This window comes from Engystomops pustulosus, chromosome 1 (assembly GCF_040894005.1).
Source record: "Engystomops pustulosus chromosome 1, aEngPut4.maternal, whole genome shotgun sequence".
Classification (NCBI taxonomy): domain Eukaryota; kingdom Metazoa; phylum Chordata; class Amphibia; order Anura; family Leptodactylidae; genus Engystomops; species Engystomops pustulosus.
In genome coordinates, this window is record NC_092411.1 from 97306715 (window position 1) to 97325676 (window position 18962).

An 18962-nucleotide genomic window follows, 5' to 3' on the forward strand; every position below is an offset into this window, starting at 1 on the left:
AACAAATATACAGGCCCTGGTGCAAGGAGGGGATTACAGTACATGACACCACACCGTTCCTACTGTACAGTTTGGTTTAATGGCGTTAGCGACCAACTGTCATACTTCGCATTTACATGTCCTTGTCTTAGTCCGACACCAACCCAGGTGCCTGTCTCCAGGACCATGGTCGGTTTGTCCCTACAGATCATGTAGCCTGCACTTCACAGAAGTGCCCCTATCTACCTCTGCGCCCCAATCAGTTTGTAGTCGAGCCGAGGGCGGCTCTTTCAATTGCCCCGGGGGTATGCAACACCCTCGCCGATGCAAGGCAGAGCTGTGGTTGCGAATACGTCCCACCATGTAGCTTGCAGCCTGTGTAGGGTCTGATTAGTCTCACAGCATGTCACTACATAACACTAGATAACACAGATGAACTCTGCAGTGGTAGACCCTGCCTGGTAAGGCAGGAGTTAATTGTTTCCTGTGATGTAATATGTGTCAGCCAATCACATGTGTTACACTCTGTTTCTGTGAGCTGAGATGTAATTGGAGGAGTAGCCACCACCTGACCAGTGGGGAGTAACAAAACCCCTGGCCAGGAATGTTCTAGAGAGCAGTTAGCTGAGCAGTAGCTCAGAAGCAGACTGGAGTTACTCCAGTACAGACTCTGCGGAGTGCAGCTAGCATACCAGACCAGAGCAGGAAGAGCCTAGCCCCTGCCTGAAGAGTGGAACTAATAGCTAGTATAGTGAGGAAAGGGGTATCATCCTACCTTTAAGGGTGATACCTGAAGCAATCCAGGAGAAAGCTGAAGCATCCTTCCAGGACACAGCTACCTCCCAGCCTGCCCTCTGCATCCAGGCTGGTGATCTACGCCCTGTGGCTCCCTCCAACTACATCTCGAGCACTCCACCATCCTGTTAAGGCACGTTGCTACGGTTCCTGTTGGTTCCAATAGAGAACTGTAAGTTGTTTTTGTTCAACCTCTGCCTCCGTCTGGTCCCTGCTACTACGGCTGCCACCATCATAGGCACCATGTCCACCACACAGAGACCCATACTCTAGACACCAAAGGGTTGCCCCAGGGAGATCCGCTATAGCAGCCTCTCCCTCATCATTTCTTGCCAACACCACCCTGCTGGAGACCTGCCAGGCTGTAGGACAGCCCTCCGGTTCCCCAGACCAAGCACCATGACACTAGCGTGCCTAGGCCGCAACCGCCAGCCACTCAGGTACTGCGGGCCCCGGCTGACTCCAGGCCCCGAGAAAAGGCTAGGCCCCGGTGGGGGATGTTGCAAATGCTCAGGCCCCCCCTCCTCCAGTAGAATGATACACATGTCCCCCTTCCCCCAATAGTATTATACACAGATTCCTCCTCCCCAGTAGTATTATTCACATTCATCCTCCCCCAGTAGTATTATACACAGGTCCCCCCTTCCCAAGTAGTATAATACACAGCCCCCCTCCCCCACTAGTATTATACACAGACCTCCCTTCTCCAGTAGAATTAAACAAAGCCTCCCTTTTTCAGTAGTATTATACACAGCCTCCCTCTTCCATAAGTATTATACTGATGCCCCCCAATAGTATTATAAATAGGTCTCCCCTACCCCAGTATTATAATACACAGCCCCCCCTCCCCAGTAGTATTAAACACAACCCCCTGCACCTGTATTTTTAAACACAGGTCCCCCCTCCCCCAGTACTATTATACACAGATCCCTCTCCCCCTTTGTAATATTATACACAGGTTCTCCTCCTCCATTAGTATTATACACAGGTCACATCTCTTCCAGTAGTAATATACACAGCCCCCTCTTCTTCCAGTATTATTCTATACAAGCCCTTCCTCCTCCAGTAGTATAATATGTGCCCCCCCCTCCAACAGTATTATACACAGGTACCCCCTCCTTCAACCGCTGAACTGCAACCCGGGAACAGGTGTTCTGCGTCACGTTCTTGGGCCACAGCCAGGCGGTTGAGAGACCGCTGGTGTAAAGCATACCAAGGTTAGACACAAAACTAGAGGAACAAGAGAACAATATTGGTAAACGCTTAAAAGGGTATTTCGAGAACATGAAAGTGTGATACAAAACCCATAATGCTCCCCACCTTCAAAAATCCATTACTTGATGACAAGTCTACTTCATTCTTTTGGTTGATATCATCATGGGGATACCAAATTGATATAGGTTTTATAATGATTTCATACATTTACAAAAATTAAAACCTGTAAAAAAATAATTCTTCATTTTGCCATGTTCTGGTGCTTATAACTTTTTCATACTTCATTGTACAGAGCTATGTGTGGTGTAATTTTTTGCGACTTTCAATGTTATCAATGCTACCATTTTTAGGACTGTTCTGCCTTTTGATCACTTTTATTGCATTTTTAATATTTTTAGCATTTTTGACTATATATAGTCAAATATCATTATATTTTGATAGATCGGACATTTTGGGATGTGGCGATACTGAAAATGTTTATGATGTTTATTAATATTTATATTTATGTGATTAGAATTTTTTTGTTTTTCTTATTTAATTTTTAAAACCTTTTTTTCAGTCCCCTTACTTAAACCCTAGGTTATCTGATTGATCCTACAATATACTGCCATGTAGTTTGGCAGTATATGGGGATTTTCCACACCATCTATTACAATGTGCAAATTGTACATTGTAATAGATGGTGCAAAACGAGCCTTGGGTCTGTGTGGCTGTCATAGCAAAAGGATTGCAGCCAATGCTGCCAGTGGCGAACGACTGGTTAACACAATGTGGGTGTTACCGGTAAGTGTTTGAATATTGCTATGGAGAGGGCTCAGCCTCTTCCTCACTGCTCAGATGGCAGCAGGATGCTAAGTGTGTTACATAACACAGTGGCAAGTGTAAGTATTGCACTGTGCTACAAGAATAAGAGCTTTATCAAGCTCTCATCAGACGTAACATAGAAATAGTACAGTTGTATTGGGGTATATAGTTAAATGAAACTTGAACTAGGGAGCCTAAAATTAAAGTTAGAAAAACATGAAAAAAACTAAATCAATTCACCCCCTTTTTCCTAGAACACATATAAAATTAAATAAAAAAATGGCATGGAGTTGGTGTAATTGTTTTTTTTATTGTGCTTAAACAATGTTGGACAAGTTATCAGAATGTAAAACTATGGTGAGTGTTGAGGTGGAAGTGTGTAATTTTGGGGAAAGGCAGAGAATGATTGTTAAATAGAACGCATCAGGAAAATTAAGCCGCCAAAGTAAATATATTTTCATAAACTGCCAGTAAAAAGCATTGCCCCTATCCCTTCATTGTGCTACATGCCTGTAAACTTAAGCAATCAGGTAGTAAAGTTGTATGCAAATGACCTGAGAGAGGTCCAATGAATCATTATAATATTCAGCTGTCCAGCTAATTCATAGTTTCATAGTTTCATAGTTTCTACGGTTGAAAAAAGACACTTGTCCATCAAGTTCAACCAAGGAAGGGAAGGGATTGGATGAGGAAGGGATTTAGGGGAAACAATTCTATATAACATAACCATCAATGTTATTTAGGTGTAAAAAGGCATCTAGACCCTTCTTGAAGCTATCCGCTGTCCCTGCTGTGACCAGCGCCTGAGGCAGGCTATTCCACAGATTGACCGTTCTCATAGTAAAAAAGCCCTGTCGCCTCCGGTGATTAAACCTTGATTTCTCCAAACGGAGACAGTGCCCCCTCGTCTTTTGATTTGATCTAATCTGAAACAACTTACCACCATATTTTTTGTATGGACCATTCATATATTTAAATAAATTAATCATGTCCCCTCGTAGTCGTCTCTTTTCCAGACTAAATAAATCTAGTTGTTTTAATCTTTCCTCATAACTGAGACCCTCCATACCCCTTATCATTTCTGTGGCTCTACGTTGAACCCTCTCTAGCTCCAGGGCATCCTTTTTATGGACCGGTGCCCAGAACTGGACAGCATGTTCCAGGTGTGGCCGAACCAGTGCCTTGTATAGTGGTAATATTACATCCCTATCACGAGAGTCCATACCACTTTTGATACATGACAAGATCCTACTGGCTGTACCCCCCACTCATGACAGCCTGTATAATGACTGGCAGCCTGTATAATGATGCTGGTGCTTGCTCCTCTCAATACTTCCTGGTGCTGCTGGCCATGCCCCCTAGAGCCATGTGTGTAGCAGAACATGTCAGGCACTTGTGTAGCTGATGTCTATCTGTAAATAAATAAATAATAAACCACTGGTCTCCTTGGCTTCTACCGAGAGGTTATATACCTCACCAGCCACCCACTGCCTGGCTACCACGCACTTGCCCCCACCAGGGACAAGGCTGTATCCTCTGCATGAACCCAACAATCCCCTGATGAGCCCATAGGGCGAAACAAGTCTTGTCGGGACATGGGATTCAGATCTCAGCCATGAGATGTTTTACATTACCCACAGGGGGTCAGAATTAACACTATACTGACTCTCCTCTGACGCGTTATCTGACGTTACCTGCTAGAATAGGCCAATAACAGGGCCAGTAATTGCAGGGTCAGGTTCCAGTCGGGACTGCGGTCATTAAGGACCCCAGTTCCGAGGCTAGGCTTTCAGGGAGTGATAGACCGACAGTCCGTAATAGGGTTTTGTATAGGGTAACACTGCACGACCTCTGAGTCTTACACACCCTAAACCCTACTGGACTCTCTTCACTACTCTGCTTATTTCCGTGCATTTCTATGTGTACTCCTTACGGGTTCTTCCCGTACTCTTTTGACGTCCATAAACTGCATATTGGAGCATCAGCACTTGTGACGCCATCTTCTCAGGATCTACACTAATGCCTCCTATAGGGAGCTCCGAGCAGTATTCCTGAGGTAAGCCCTGTTATGCTTTATTATTTATTAAGCTACTCACATATCTGAGGACACCCCAGGCTTACCCTCTGACTCCCCTTTTTTATATCTCCTTTACCCGTAGATTGGCCATCCATGCCGTGGAACTCCACATCTTGACAGTAAAGAATTTCATTTACGTGTCCTTTGTAAATAAATATATACCTTAATTCACACATGTGTATAGCATAACATGTCAGGTATTGTGTAGCTGATGTCTATCTCTCTCACATGTGTATAGCAGAACATGTCAGGTACTTGTGTGGCTGATGTCTGTGTCTCTCACATGTGTATAGCAGAACATGTCAGGTTCTTGTGTAACTGATGTCTGTGTCGCTCACATGTGTATAGCAGAACATGTCAGGTACTTGTGTAGCTGATGTCTGTGTCTCTCACATGTGTATAGCAGAACATGTCAGAAACTTGTGTAGCTGATGTCTGTGCCTCACACATGTGTATAGCAGAACATGTAAGGTACTTGTGTAGCTGATATCTGTGTCTCTCACATGTGTGTAGCAGAACATGTCAGGCACTTGTGTAGCTGATGTCTGTGTCTCACACATGTGTATAGCAGAACATGTCAGGTATTGTGTAGCTGATGTCTATCTCTCTCACATGTGTATAGCAGAACATGTCAGGTACTTGTGTAGCTGATGTCTGTGTCTCTCACACGTGTATAGCAGGACATGTCAGGTACTTGTGTAGCTGATGTCTGTGCCTCACACATGTGTATAGCAGAAGATGTCAGATACTTGTGTAGCTGATGTCTGTGTCTCGCAGAACATGTCAGGTACTTGTGTAGCTGATATTTGTGTCTCACACATGTGTATAGCAGAACATGTCAGGTAGTTGTGTAGCTGATGTCTGTGTCTCTAACATGTGTGTAGCAGAACATGTCAGATACTTGTGCAGCTGATGTCTGTGTCTCACACATGTGTATAGCAGAACATGTCTGGTACTTGTGTAACTGATGTCTGTGTCTCTCACGTGTTTATAGCACAACATGTCAGATACATGTGTAGCTGATGTCTGTGTCTCTCAAATGTGTATAGCAGAACATGTCAGCTACTTGTGTAACTGATGTCTGTGTCTCTCACATGTGTATTGGAGAACACAGCATGTCATCAGGTAAAGCAAAGACACTAGCAATGCTTTACTATACATTACACACAGGCGTGAGCAAGGGGTGGTGAGGAGTAACAGGGGTGACGTCACTTTCTCCATATGCCCATCCTCGTTTACATAGTAAAGAAAACCTAATTTTAGAATGTTTAATGTATAAGTGCTGCGTTCGGACTCTTAGTAAATGAGCCCCACTGGCTCAATACATTTATTTTGCGATACTGCCAGATGTAGAACAATGCATTAATGAGTGAGAGTCAGTGGCTGCAATGTTGTTAATTGAGTGAATGGCTCTGAGGAAAAATCTGTGAGAGTGCGGTGAATGTTGTATTCAGATAGCCGACATGACTCTATGAGCAGCATCGACTCACAATTGGGCTAGTGATATCTGTAAGCCTATGAGTCAAACATCCCCACGTCTAAAGAAATCACACACTAGTACAAATGAGTGGCTAACTCTAATGTTCAATGTAGTGTCCTATGATATTTGGGTCAGAGGAATGTAAGGCCTATGCTAACACTTATACTTCTGATTGTGGCACGTGACTCTTTGAGCATAAGGTAGCGCCAAACAGAGGTTAGGGACTTCTAAACACTGATATTGGGAGCGCTACACTTTACTCCATTTTCTAAGTCACCTCTGATGAACTGCTGCAGCAAAAGGCAGCAGAGAAACGCGTTAGCAATATGTGCTGATCAGTTGCAACCACTAGGGGTCCTCCTTATTTCTATTGGGCTTCCAAATTTTTATTTAAGCCTATCTTTTAATAAGTATCCTAATAAAGTTATAATTGTTTTAATGATCTCCAATGCGAGTCTGCCTTTATATTCACTTGTACTACTAATTTATGAAAAGTTTTTAAAAAGTTACAGAAAATCTGCTAAAGTTTGACTTCACCAACAACTTAGAAAATGAGTAGCTGTTCAACTCTCTAGAGTAGAAGTTAAAGAGTAGAGGGAGATACTATTTTCATTTTAAAAAGTAAAAATCATTGAGTGAATTCCCTAAAGTTCTTGTCTTTAGAGAACTTCTGTTATTAGAAATAGGAATTTTTTTCCAATCTACAATATATTTATTCCAGATAAAACAGGGCTGGAAATGCTGTGGTTTCTGCGTTACATGTTCTGGTACTTTGTGAGTAACTAGTGGCTACTGTATCTTGTATTAGTAATAACACTGTACTCTGATCAGTTCTTATTAAGTTATTTTATAAAACAAGTCTATATCTTTAATGGAAAGTTTTCAATTGAGGAAGTCTGTGAATAATGGGGGCCATCAGGTTGTCATTAGGTTGGGAATTTGCGCCAGTCTTTTTTGAGCTTGTTTGATTTATCCTAGAGGTTAATAAAACATGTATTTCTGTCTTTAGTTTTGATGCAACATTTTTTTATGTTATTATAAATTACATTTATTATATCATATACATTTAGAGATTTTTTTAATATAGATGCTCAACAATTTTAAGACTTCAGCATATGGATTGGCAAAATTAATCAGGCGCAACAGAAAAAGACAGTTGTGAACTTTACAGGAAATGTCTTAGTCGCATAAAACATGCAAATCCACCATAAGAACAAAAATGTAGAAAACCTATATTAAATTCTACTTACCGGTATTTTTCTATAATCACCTAGAATGCTTTACATTTCGTATAATAATGATTCATAATGTGAAATATGCATTCTGTATCCTTTGTACACTTTTAAGCATTTTCCATAAGAAATGTTCAGCCTACAGGCATAACTTTTCTCTTTGCACATGGGGTACATTAATCAGAGTATGTCTCAGGTTAACCTATTTTTGCCCCTGGTTTGTTTGTTTTTTTTGGCTTTTGATTTATGATTGATCTAGTTTTGCCTGAGTAAATGAGTTTTTTAATTGTCGCATGACCAAATAATTTGTGCCTAATTTATCTCAAATTATTCCCCTACAAAGTAGATGTGACCAATCATGAAGCTAGATTGAGAAAAGGTGACAGGACATTCAGGGCTTCATTTTTGCACCAAAAAGTTACTGCATAAACAATGTCCAGACTACATTGTGTTTGTAAGTACGAGACTAGAAGTTAAAGATATGTAAAAAAAAAAATAATAATTCTCAGATGAGTCTTTGCCTTTTTTATTATAATGTACATGAGATGGAGTTTTAACATTTTCAGATCTGCACATTCGGATAATAATCTCACTCAAAGAGATAATCCTATAGAAAATGATAAAGTTGTTACTTGAAATTTTACATTTTCATTTACATCCCAGCCTTTATCTAGTCAATTCATACATTATTCATTCTAAAATCATCTATTCTTTATTATGTAAATGAGGCTGGTCACATGGTCAGAGGCAGTGATGTCACCCCTGTTACCCCTCCCCTCTCCTCCCCCTGCTCATGTCTGTGTGTAATGTATTGTAAAGCATAGTTAGTGTATCTGCTGACATGCTGCATCCTCCTAATACACAGAGACACAGACATCAGCTACACAAGTACCTGACATGTTCTGCTATAACATGGCTGCCTGGAGCTGTTGTATCTCTCCTATACACACACAGGCTGCAGGGGCGTGGTTGCCAGCAAGCACATGGAGCAGCCATTACATGGAGCAGCTGTCAGTCAAGCACTGGGGGTGTGGCTTTGCCACCCACTCATGAATAAGCCGGACAGCTTGAATATGCTAATGACTCATTGGACATTTCACAGGTCATTTGCATATAGCTTTAGGACCTCATTGCTTAAGTTTACAGGCATGTAGAGGGACAATGAAGGGATAGGGGCAATGCTCTTTAATGGCAGTTTATGAAAATATATTTAGTTAAGGGGGCTTATTTTGCATGACGGGTTTTCTTTAAGAACAACCTACAGGACCTATCTTGTACATAACCCAGGGACTGCCTGTAATTATTTACTTTGTTAAAGCCTATTGTATCTGAATTACTGGTTTTATTACAAATATTTACAAATGGTCCAAAACTGTTTGGAGTGAACAGTCAGTAGAAGAACAAGACCTTTAAGAAGTATACTATTTTACTCACTGATGCAGAGAAAGGAAATACATAGCTCTACATAACAATTTTTTGGGGAGTAGAATATCAATTACAATGACTAAAAAGTCTATACAAGTAAAGCATAATGATAGCATAACATTTTATTTTACAGGTTTTTGTCTGACAACACTGTGATTGCCTCTGGTATGTATTTCCTGCTTTATGACCCAGCATTTTTTTACCATTTAACTCAATATATATTATATTTTTCTGTTGCACTAACAGTAAAAGGAGTTATTTTATGCAGGACCAATTTTATTTTTGAATGGCACAATGTTTTTTGAATAACTAAATCGAGTATAAGCCGACCCGAGTATAAGCCAATACCCCTAATTTTACCAGCAAAAACTAGGAAAACCTATTGACTCGAATATAAGCCGAGGGTGGGAAATGCATTGGTCACAGCCTCCCAGTATATAGGCAGCCCCCAGTAGTATATAGCCAGCCAGCTCCCAGTAGTATATAGCCAGCCTGCCCCATGTAGTATACAGCCAGCCTTCCCCTGTAGTATACAGCCAGCCCCCTTGTAGTATACAGCCATCCAGCCCCCTGTAGTATACAGCCATCCAGCCCCCAGCAGTATACAGCCAGCCCTCTGTAGTATACAGCTACCCCCTGTAGTATACAGCCAGTCCCCTGTAGTATACAGACAGCCCAGACAGCCCCTGTAGTATACAGCCAGCTCAGCCAGCCCCCTGTAGTATACAGCCAGCCCTGCCAGGCCCCTGTGGTATACAGCCAGCCCAGCAAGCCCCCTGTGGTATACAGCTAGCCCAGCCTGCCACCTGTAGTATACAGCCAGCCCAGCCTGCCCCCTGTGGTATACAGACAGCCCAGCATGCCCTCTGTGGTATATAGCCAGCTCCCTGTGGTATACAGCCAGCTCACCCAGCCCCCTGTAGTATACAGCTAGCCAGCACTTAAAAAAAATAAACTTATATACTCACCCTTCGGTGGCCTCAATGCTAAGCACGGCTCCCCGATGTCGGGGCGGCTCCTCTTCTGTCTTCCATGCAGCTCCTCTTCTGTCTTCGGTCTTCTGTAAAGGCCTGCAGGGTGTCATAGTATGCGGCGGCCGGAAGATAACATGGCTGCACCCTGCAGGCTTTTACAGAGGACTGAAGACAGAAGAGGAGCCGTGGGGAAGACAGAAGAGGAGCTGCACTGATCATAGGGCCGCTGGAGGATGAGTATATAATTTTATTTTTTTATTGACTCGTGTATAAGCCGAGGTGAGGTTTTTCAGCACATTCAGCAAATAATAAAATTGACATTTTCTTAAACAGTAAACATTATAGGACTTATTGGAAGGCCTGAAATGTATCCAACTGTTGTATGCTTATTAGAGATGGGCAAATTTTTCTAAAATTTCGATTCACCGAGTTCGCCAAATTTTCCATTAAAAATTTGTTTGACCCAAATCGAATCATTGGGAATCACGTTAAAAAACAGGTATTTCCTGGCTGGAGAAAGCCTGTATGGTGTTTTAGAATGTTATGCCATGCTCAAATATGCATAGTGAGCGTGGTTTGGTTTTCAAACAATGCTATGTTTTAGTATGACACCCACATGACAGCCGCCGCTCTTAGAATCGCTTCATTCTTCAATTCCATGGGCACTTACAGAGGCCAACTTGACCAAATAAGTGAAGTGGGAATGTGCCAGCTCGAAAGGACTGAGCTGAGGGCCAAGATCCCACTATAACATCTAAGAGTGCACTCTTTTTACACCGACATCAGATGATTCCATATATTACCATAGAACCTGTTCTGTTAAAGGATGATACATGTAGAATCCCCCCAAAAGAGTGGAGAGGGTGTCGGCAGTAATTTTGCATTGACATCACCAATCATTTTGCCCTTCTTTTAATGTGTCAGTGTCCACTTTCAATCAGTCAATAATCCATCATTATTGCTAAAGCCAAAAACAAACAGGAGTTGATCCAAAACACAGATGACCAGTAAATGGGATGTTTGCATGTCCTCTGTGTTCTGTATCCACTCCTTTTTTGGCTATCAATCCTAAAGTTTTTCATTCCTTCTGACAGATGAAATGAAGGGGAAAACCAAACATAGTGGCAACGTCATAGAGTGGTAGAGGGTGAAAACAGCATTATGGAAATCACAGGAAGTTCCAGGGAAACAGCGATTGAGGCCACAGAGTGGCAGAACGACACAGTGTAGAGGTGGCGGCAGCAGCATCATGAGGTGAGAGAGTGGCACAATGACAAATTCTGGAGCTGGCAGCATGATTATAGACCACAGTCTGGCACAATGACAGTGTTTGGAGGTGTCAGCAGTAGCAGCAGGAGGTCAGAGAGTGGCACAATGACAAATTCTAGTGGTGGCAGCAGTGTTAGGCCACAGTGTGGCACAATAACAGTGTTGAGGTGTCAGCAGCTTCACTGGAGGTCAGAGAGTGGCACAATGACAAATTCTAGTGGTGGCAGCAGTGTTAGGCCACAGTGTGGCACAATAACAGTGTTAAGGTGTCAGCAGCTGCAGCAGGAGGTCAGAAAGTGACACAATGACAGAGTATGGGGGTGGGTGACAATTCCATTCCATGGTAAAAATGGTGGGAGGCAGATGGAGCAGCTGGCAGCAGATGTGTGGCATCAGGTGGGTGGCAGCATCAGAATAGTTGCTGAGGCAGGGACTTAGAATCCACACTCATTTCTCAACATTTAGGGGAAGCATTATGGCTGATCTAATCTGATAAGGCATTGGTGTTTCCACACCTGATTTATCTTGACAAAGGTCAGTCTCTTCACATTACGGATGGACAAGCGGGTTCTCCTTGAGTAACGATGGCCCCCGCCGCACTGAACACCCGCTCTGATGCCACACTACTAGCCAGGCAGGACAGCTTCTGTACTGCAAACTCCAGAAGTTGCAACTTGCAAGCCCCTGTGCCAGTGCTTACTCCGTAAGCCCCTGTGCCACTGCTTACTCCGTAAGCCCCTGTGCCACTGCTTACTTGGACCTTCAAAGCGGATTTTGTACCCCGCGGCCGTTTGGCTCCTGTCCTTGCACTGCTGCGACCCTGCTGACTCACGGCCACTCCACATATTTACTTTCCCCCTTACTGCACGAAGCATCGGATGTCTGCCCCACCTCTTCACTGCCAAGCAGATGCTGACTGTCCTCAGAGAGTTCGTCCTCGGTATATAGTCGTGCTGAGCCTAGACCACCTAGTAGATCTCTGGCTGAGGGAAATGAACAGGACAAAGGCTGGTTGAGGACAGGTGAAGGTCGCTGACCTTCTACTGGACCATGCCAACTAAGGGTTGTATCCGACGAACACACGGACTCTTGGCTGGGGTTGTCAGATGTCATTTGGGAGGAAGTGGATGACCTAGTCAACCGATCAATAACCTTTGTGTTGTTCATCAACACACTGCCGCTAGAGGACACCGGCAGTTCTGGCCTCACATTGTCACCTATGCTGCGACGCCCCCTTACTGTGCTGCCACCTGTGCCTGCTCCACCTGCCACCTCTCTGTCTGACATATTGGTTAAGCGACTTTGTTGATTTGACACAGATTTCTTGATTTCAACTTTAGCAACATAAAAGAATTGAAATTTTGGGTATACAGATCACCCAAAGCGAACACCCTGGATTTTGAGTAAAAATTACTCCATCAGCTACTGAGTACAAGCAGCTTGATGCTTAGAGACAGCACATGCAGTGTGAAATGCCAGGATTGAAAATGGTGGTCTGTTTTTATAGGGCTGTGACATCACATAAGCCTGATGGTCGCTGGCTTACATGTCTGCACATGTGATCAAGGGTGTTCCTTTCTTCTTCCCAGAGTTCTCTGCCCCATGTAACATGTTGTGCTTGCGGCAATTTTGCTCATAAAGTGGTGGAAGGGGGGGCCAATTTGTTCCCACGTATCTCCGTAAACTTCAGATTCGTGCAGAAAATTTTCCTGAAATTCGAAATGAATCCCACTTTGCTAGAATCATTTTGCCCATCTCCAATGCTCATACAGCACATGTTAATTTAACAACTTAGAAAAACATCTATATGAAATAAGAGGCATAGAGATAGAAACCACGGCCCATAGACTTCCATATATGCTTCTTTATAGCTCCACATAGCTGCAAAAACTGCCAAAGTGCATTAACATTTGTAGCTTAAATGTACCCTCCTCTCTACAACTGTAATATGTCTCACATAATACAAGTACTTTATAATTATTTCAATATTTATACATAGATTTTCAATAATGGCCCAAAAAAATGAAACACAGTTGAGTGAATTTATTCTTCTGGGGTTTTCTGCAAACTGTCAGCCATTCCTTTTTTCAATCTTTCTAATGATTTATTTTTTCACATTAACTGGGAACATGATGATTATTGCGACTGTGAGCTTCGAACCAAAACTCCATTCCCCAATGTATCTTTTCCTCCGCAGTTTGTCCCTCACTGAAATCTTCTATATTTCTGTGACACTTCCTCGGATGCTTAGAGACTTTTTACACTCAGATAGAAGCATCTCATTCATAGGATGTGCTGCTCAACTTTACTTCTTCTGTTTCCTTGGTACAACAGAGTGTTTCCTTCTTGCATTCATGGCATATGATCGTTTTGTGGCCATATGTCATCCACTTCACTACATGATAATAATGACTAAAACTAAGTGTTTAGAGCTTTCCTTGGGGTCCTGGTTGTCTGGGATTTTCTTGTCTTTGATGCAGATTTCTTATGTTTTTAGTTTGCCTTTCTGTTCCTCAAATGTCATTGACCACTTCTTTTGTGATATACTACCGATTGTAAAGTTGGCCTGTGCGGATACCTTTGCCAATGAAATTGCTATTTTGGTATATAGCTCCCTGGTTATACCTTTACCATTTCTGCTCATTCTAGTCTCTTATGTCCGTATCATTAACAGTGTATTAAAAATACCTTCCTCTGCTGGGAGAAAGAAAGCTTTTTCTACATGTGGATCTCACCTTACATCTGTGACTTTATTCTATGGAACAGCAACTATAACTTATCTAAAGACAAAATCTATTGAAACATATGGAGGAGCAAAAGTAATATCCTTGCTTTATATTGTCTTTATACCTATGCTCAACCCCTTGATATATAGTTTGAGAAATTCAATAATTAAGAATGCTATGTTTAAACTGATAAAACGATAAGCGTTGAAGCGGCCCCCTGGCAGGAAAGACAATAGGCCTTGACTGGTTTAAAACTGGAATTGGATCTTTGTGGATTTAAAAAGAAGATATTTCACTAGACTTTTGTCATGTTTTTTATCCTGTAGTAAAATTCTTTTAGGATAAGTATTGGAGGTATATAGAAATATACCTCTCCACAATCTGTTCCCAATAAGTCATCATGTGACTAATATACCTGTGTTCCAATACACAGGTGTTGAAAATAGGAAAATTAATAAAAGTCCTTAAAATTCTGAAAGCTTTATTGGTTTTTCTTTAAAATGATACATGCTGCTCTTGTCATCCAAAGAAAACAGTTAAAAATGACTATGCATTTTGGTCCACGCAAGTTGTAAGTCACCTGGAATGTTTATAAAAGTTGAGAGTCCTTTGTTGTTGATGCCTTATGCTGGCAAATTGATGGTGACAATTACAAGCTTTTGAGACAACATTGGTCTCTTCATCAGACATTGTATAAGACAACACTAATTTATACGCAAATGGACATAGTAACAGTATGGTTTATGAGACAAGTGATGAGAAAGAGAACAATCAATCTAAGGAGAGAAGAGTAAACACTGATAGCAGGAAATATTGTATAACTTGGGGAGTGAGATGTTTTTTTTTAATAACTTTTGATACACTCAAAACAGAATATTTCTCAATCATCAATATTAGACATGAGAATACCCCTTTAATAAAAGGCACAAGTTAATGACAAAAACATATTCCAGTATTGCAGGTATTAAGTGAAAATACCAACCATCAGACTTTTATTTCTTTATGATGAACAAAACTTAATGAATTCAAGTCAAGGGAAAATTTACACAAAACAGAAAGATGCTTGTAGGCCCTCGAGACAAGGTGTAAGAAGTTTGGTCTGGCTTAAGAATAATTCCACAAACAATAATACCTAATCGCATAAGGGAAGACATGGACAACAGTGAGAAAATGGAAGAAAAGAGTAAATTAGCTGGTTGAGTGCCAGATACTCAACAAAGTGGCCCATGTTGCTAATGCTATTGTCAGAGGAAGGAACTCTATTGAGGAATGTATTACGTATTTACATGAACAAATAGTATTACATGAGTGGGACTGCAGTGAAATAGGCCTCCTAGTACGATTTCGGCATATAGTATTGTGCCTACATGGGACCACGCGTTCAGTTTTTCAGAAGCAGTTTTTGATGCAGTTTTTCCATTTTCTACATTTTCCTTATGTATTGTTTCATCTGGCGTGTTTTGCACAAAAAATATTGCGAATTTTAGACAATTTGAAATGATAAATGTCATTTGCGACATTTAGCACATTTGGAATAGATGATAAATCTGTCTTACTGATGAAAAACAAATGTCCCCAAAAAGGTGTAAAAATTGTAATGCAAAAAAGTCTCAATAAAGACAGAAAAAACAGGAATAAAAATAAAGATTAATGACTCCCTACGTGTATCTATTCTGATGCTAAACTAAAATGTGAAGCTACTTTAACCATCGTATTTTGGAGTTTCTTCCTTTAATATTCCACAACACATATAGTTAAAAAAATAGAAGAAACTCTCAAAACGCTTCATGTCAAACCCCAGTGGAAATTAATACATACTGTATAATTGCAAGTGACATACTCTAAAACCCTATAGATTTGATACTGTACATGTCCTCAAGAGAGTTGCAAAATAATAAAACAGGCTTATTTCACTATAGAAACCCTGCTCCTTATTCATCTTTCAAAAAAGCCAAGTACAGGTTGTAAGCTTTGGTTGTAAGTATAATTATGATGGAGACAATAAAAATGCTAAATTATTACTATTATTTTGTACATTATTCATCCCACTTATGTAGCTAGAGCTACTGATTTCACTTCATTATTGCCTCTCCAAGTAAAGTTATGTTAAGGTAACATAGCATAAACATTATTGGGGTTATCTATCATTAGACACTTCTATGACTGTTTTTGGAGCTCCGCTACTTTTCAGAATCATTAAAGTGACTTTGGCCCTTTAATGTTTTTTTAATTGTTTTTATTCTTTAATCGCTGTCTGGAATTTTTTTCCTGAAAAGTCCCAGCAGGTTTTTCAGCAAGGGGCTGGAATGACAATGTGACATATTTTATGGAACTGAGTGCTGAGTCATGTATCTGGCTGTGCATGGCGTTGCGCTAGCAGTAGTTGTATATTTACGCCAGATTAAAGAAGTGTTGGAAATAGTCCTGTGCATCTTTTTAGCATTAAAAAAGTCCCCAAAAACCTTAATGCAACTTTTGTTGCCAAAAAGGTCAACAATGCCAATAAAAAAGAACCCAATAGCAATATTATGAGATTTACTCTTTGCTCAAGTAAAAGAAAACATAATTTGGATTTACTCTCAAATTAGACCATTACATTAAAGGGGTTTGCCCACAAAAGAAAATTCTCAAATTTCAATCCCCTAGTGATGTTTACAAAATTAAGGACATTTTAACCCCTTATTTTACAATTTTATTCAGTTTCATTGCTGTTTTAGCTCATGTCACTAAGTAATGGCCAGTGTATGATTCCAGAGTGTGGATGGGGACTTTCCATCTAGTTCTGTGAGCTGACAATGTGGTCAGATTTTCATGGTACAGGTTTATATACACTTTGATTTACCTTATGAACATTGTAGTATCTGACAAACATAGAAAGAGAGATGAAACAGATCAAATATTAGATGATGAGATCCATGAAATTTATATTACATGCTCAGCTCTGCTGCATCTCTGTTCTACCACACACTGTTAGATTGATGTGCCTCCCTCCTCCTCCCTGAGTAAAGAACTTTTCTTCCTGTAGTAGCTTGTTGTTTGCCGACAGGAAGTGAGTGTGTATCAGTGAGAGCTTCTTCCTGCAAGCCAGGGGGAGGGGGCTAGAGGCAGGGAGTAGCGAACAGAGAAGACCTCAGCTCCACAGCGTCAGACAAGATGACTTCCGACCCTAAGTAAGTAGATACAGGGTTGGGTCCAAAGGCAACTGAACTTGTGTACACCACTGATAGAGACATGTTGGAATTATATCTGTGAAATGCTGGATTTTTGTTAATTAGAGAATGTGTTATTAGTGAATTAGAGAATGTATTATTTTGTTATCCTGAGTATATTTAAGAAACTTGTCTTTGTGGGAATACCCCTTTTAGCTGGCTTGTTGTTAGATTTATTTAAAAGGATTCTAACACACACCTAAATAAATATTAAACTTTAAGTCCTACTTTAAGTGATAACATATGAAGTAAATAGTAAGACCTATACTATTCCACTCTTGGAAAACCTAGAACCGGTTTGGTTGCTAAATATCAAAACTAGGAGAATATCATGTACTATGTTTTTTAATGTTAATGTTTTATGCTAATCTTTATTCATATGTCTTAAGTAATACATAAATAATTTACAAAACTAATTCCGGATAATCCAACCTCCAAAAACTTATGACAACTGTTGGGGTGAAAAGAAAAACATTTTAATGGCCATGAAAACAGTTGATGCCTCTAATTTACTGATGTATGACCAGTACACATGCAAGTTTGTTCTAACAAACTCAAATCGCATGTCAGTAGGATTGACCTGCCCAAAAGTAAAACCACTGAACTGAATGGTCATGTATAGTTCAGTTTAGTATATCCACTTTTGGACCAATAAATCTCACAGATCCATAGCAATATCAATCTCACTCAATGTAATACTTTCTTTTAGCTTCTCTTCATGTTTTCAAAACTCTTTGCATTTCTTTTTGATATGTAGCCTGGAAGAGCTTCACAACTATGTTACATTCAGCGCCGGATAAAAGGGGGGGGGGGTCCTGGCTGGTGCCCAGCAAACAGATGTGCCCTAACTTCAGTCTATGGCAGAGCAGGGAACTCATTGTAGGCGTTTGGATGTATACAATGATGGAGGCAGTCTGCTGCTGACAGCACAGCGTGTGGCGTCACAGCGCTGCGGCATCATGGCAGGGCGCCGCCATCTTGGTACGCCTCAATATCCACTAGTATCCTGACACCGCGAGGGAAGAGAAGGAGGTTGTTGCTTATCAGGAAAGAATGGAAGGTGAGTTCAATCTTATTATTTTACCTAGGACTGAATATATTTATAATAGTAGTCTGTATATAGTTGGTTATTATAGGGGGGCTGTATATAGTTGTTACAGCAGGACTCTATGTAGTTAGTTATTATAGAGAGGCTGTATATAGTTATTATTAGCAGGCTGTATATAGTTATAGGGGACTGTATAGTTATTAAAGGGAGGCTGTACATAGTTATTATAGGGGGTCTGTATATGGTTATAGGGGGCTGTATATAGCTATTATAGGGGGATGTCTATAGTTGTTATAGCAAGATTTTATATAGTAGGTTATTATAGGGAGGCTATATATAGTTATAGGGGCTGTATATAGTTATCATAGGGTACTGTATGTAGTTATAGAGAGGCTGTATATAGTTATTATAGGGGGCTGTATATAGTTATTATAGGGGGCTGTATATAGTTATTATAGGGAGGCTGTATATAGTTATTATAGGGGTGCTGTATATAGTTATTATAGGGAGGTTGTAAAAATTATTATAGGAATGTTGTATATAGTTATGGGAGGACTGTATATAGTTATGGGAGGCTGTATATAGATATTATAGGAGGGCTGTATAAAGTCATAGGGGGACTATGTATAGTTATTATAGGGGGCTCTATATGATTATAATGGGAGGCTTTATATAGTTATTATAGAGGGCTATAAATAGTTATAAGAGGAATGAATTATGTTATTATAG

At 40.7% G+C, this 18962-nt stretch overlaps 2 protein-coding genes across 2 annotated transcripts in view; both read left to right on the forward strand.

Annotated features, from left to right (window-relative positions):
• Positions 1-18962, forward strand: part of LOC140112923 (olfactory receptor 10A7-like) — a 90929-nt gene that overhangs the window by 60897 nt on the left and 11070 nt on the right. The window lies entirely within an intron of this gene.
• Positions 13254-14177, forward strand: LOC140077972 (olfactory receptor 10A7-like). Its single transcript, XM_072125711.1, has one exon. The coding sequence runs from the start codon at positions 13260-13262 to the stop codon at positions 14175-14177; it is 918 nt and encodes a 305-aa protein (XP_071981812.1). The 5' UTR covers positions 13254-13259.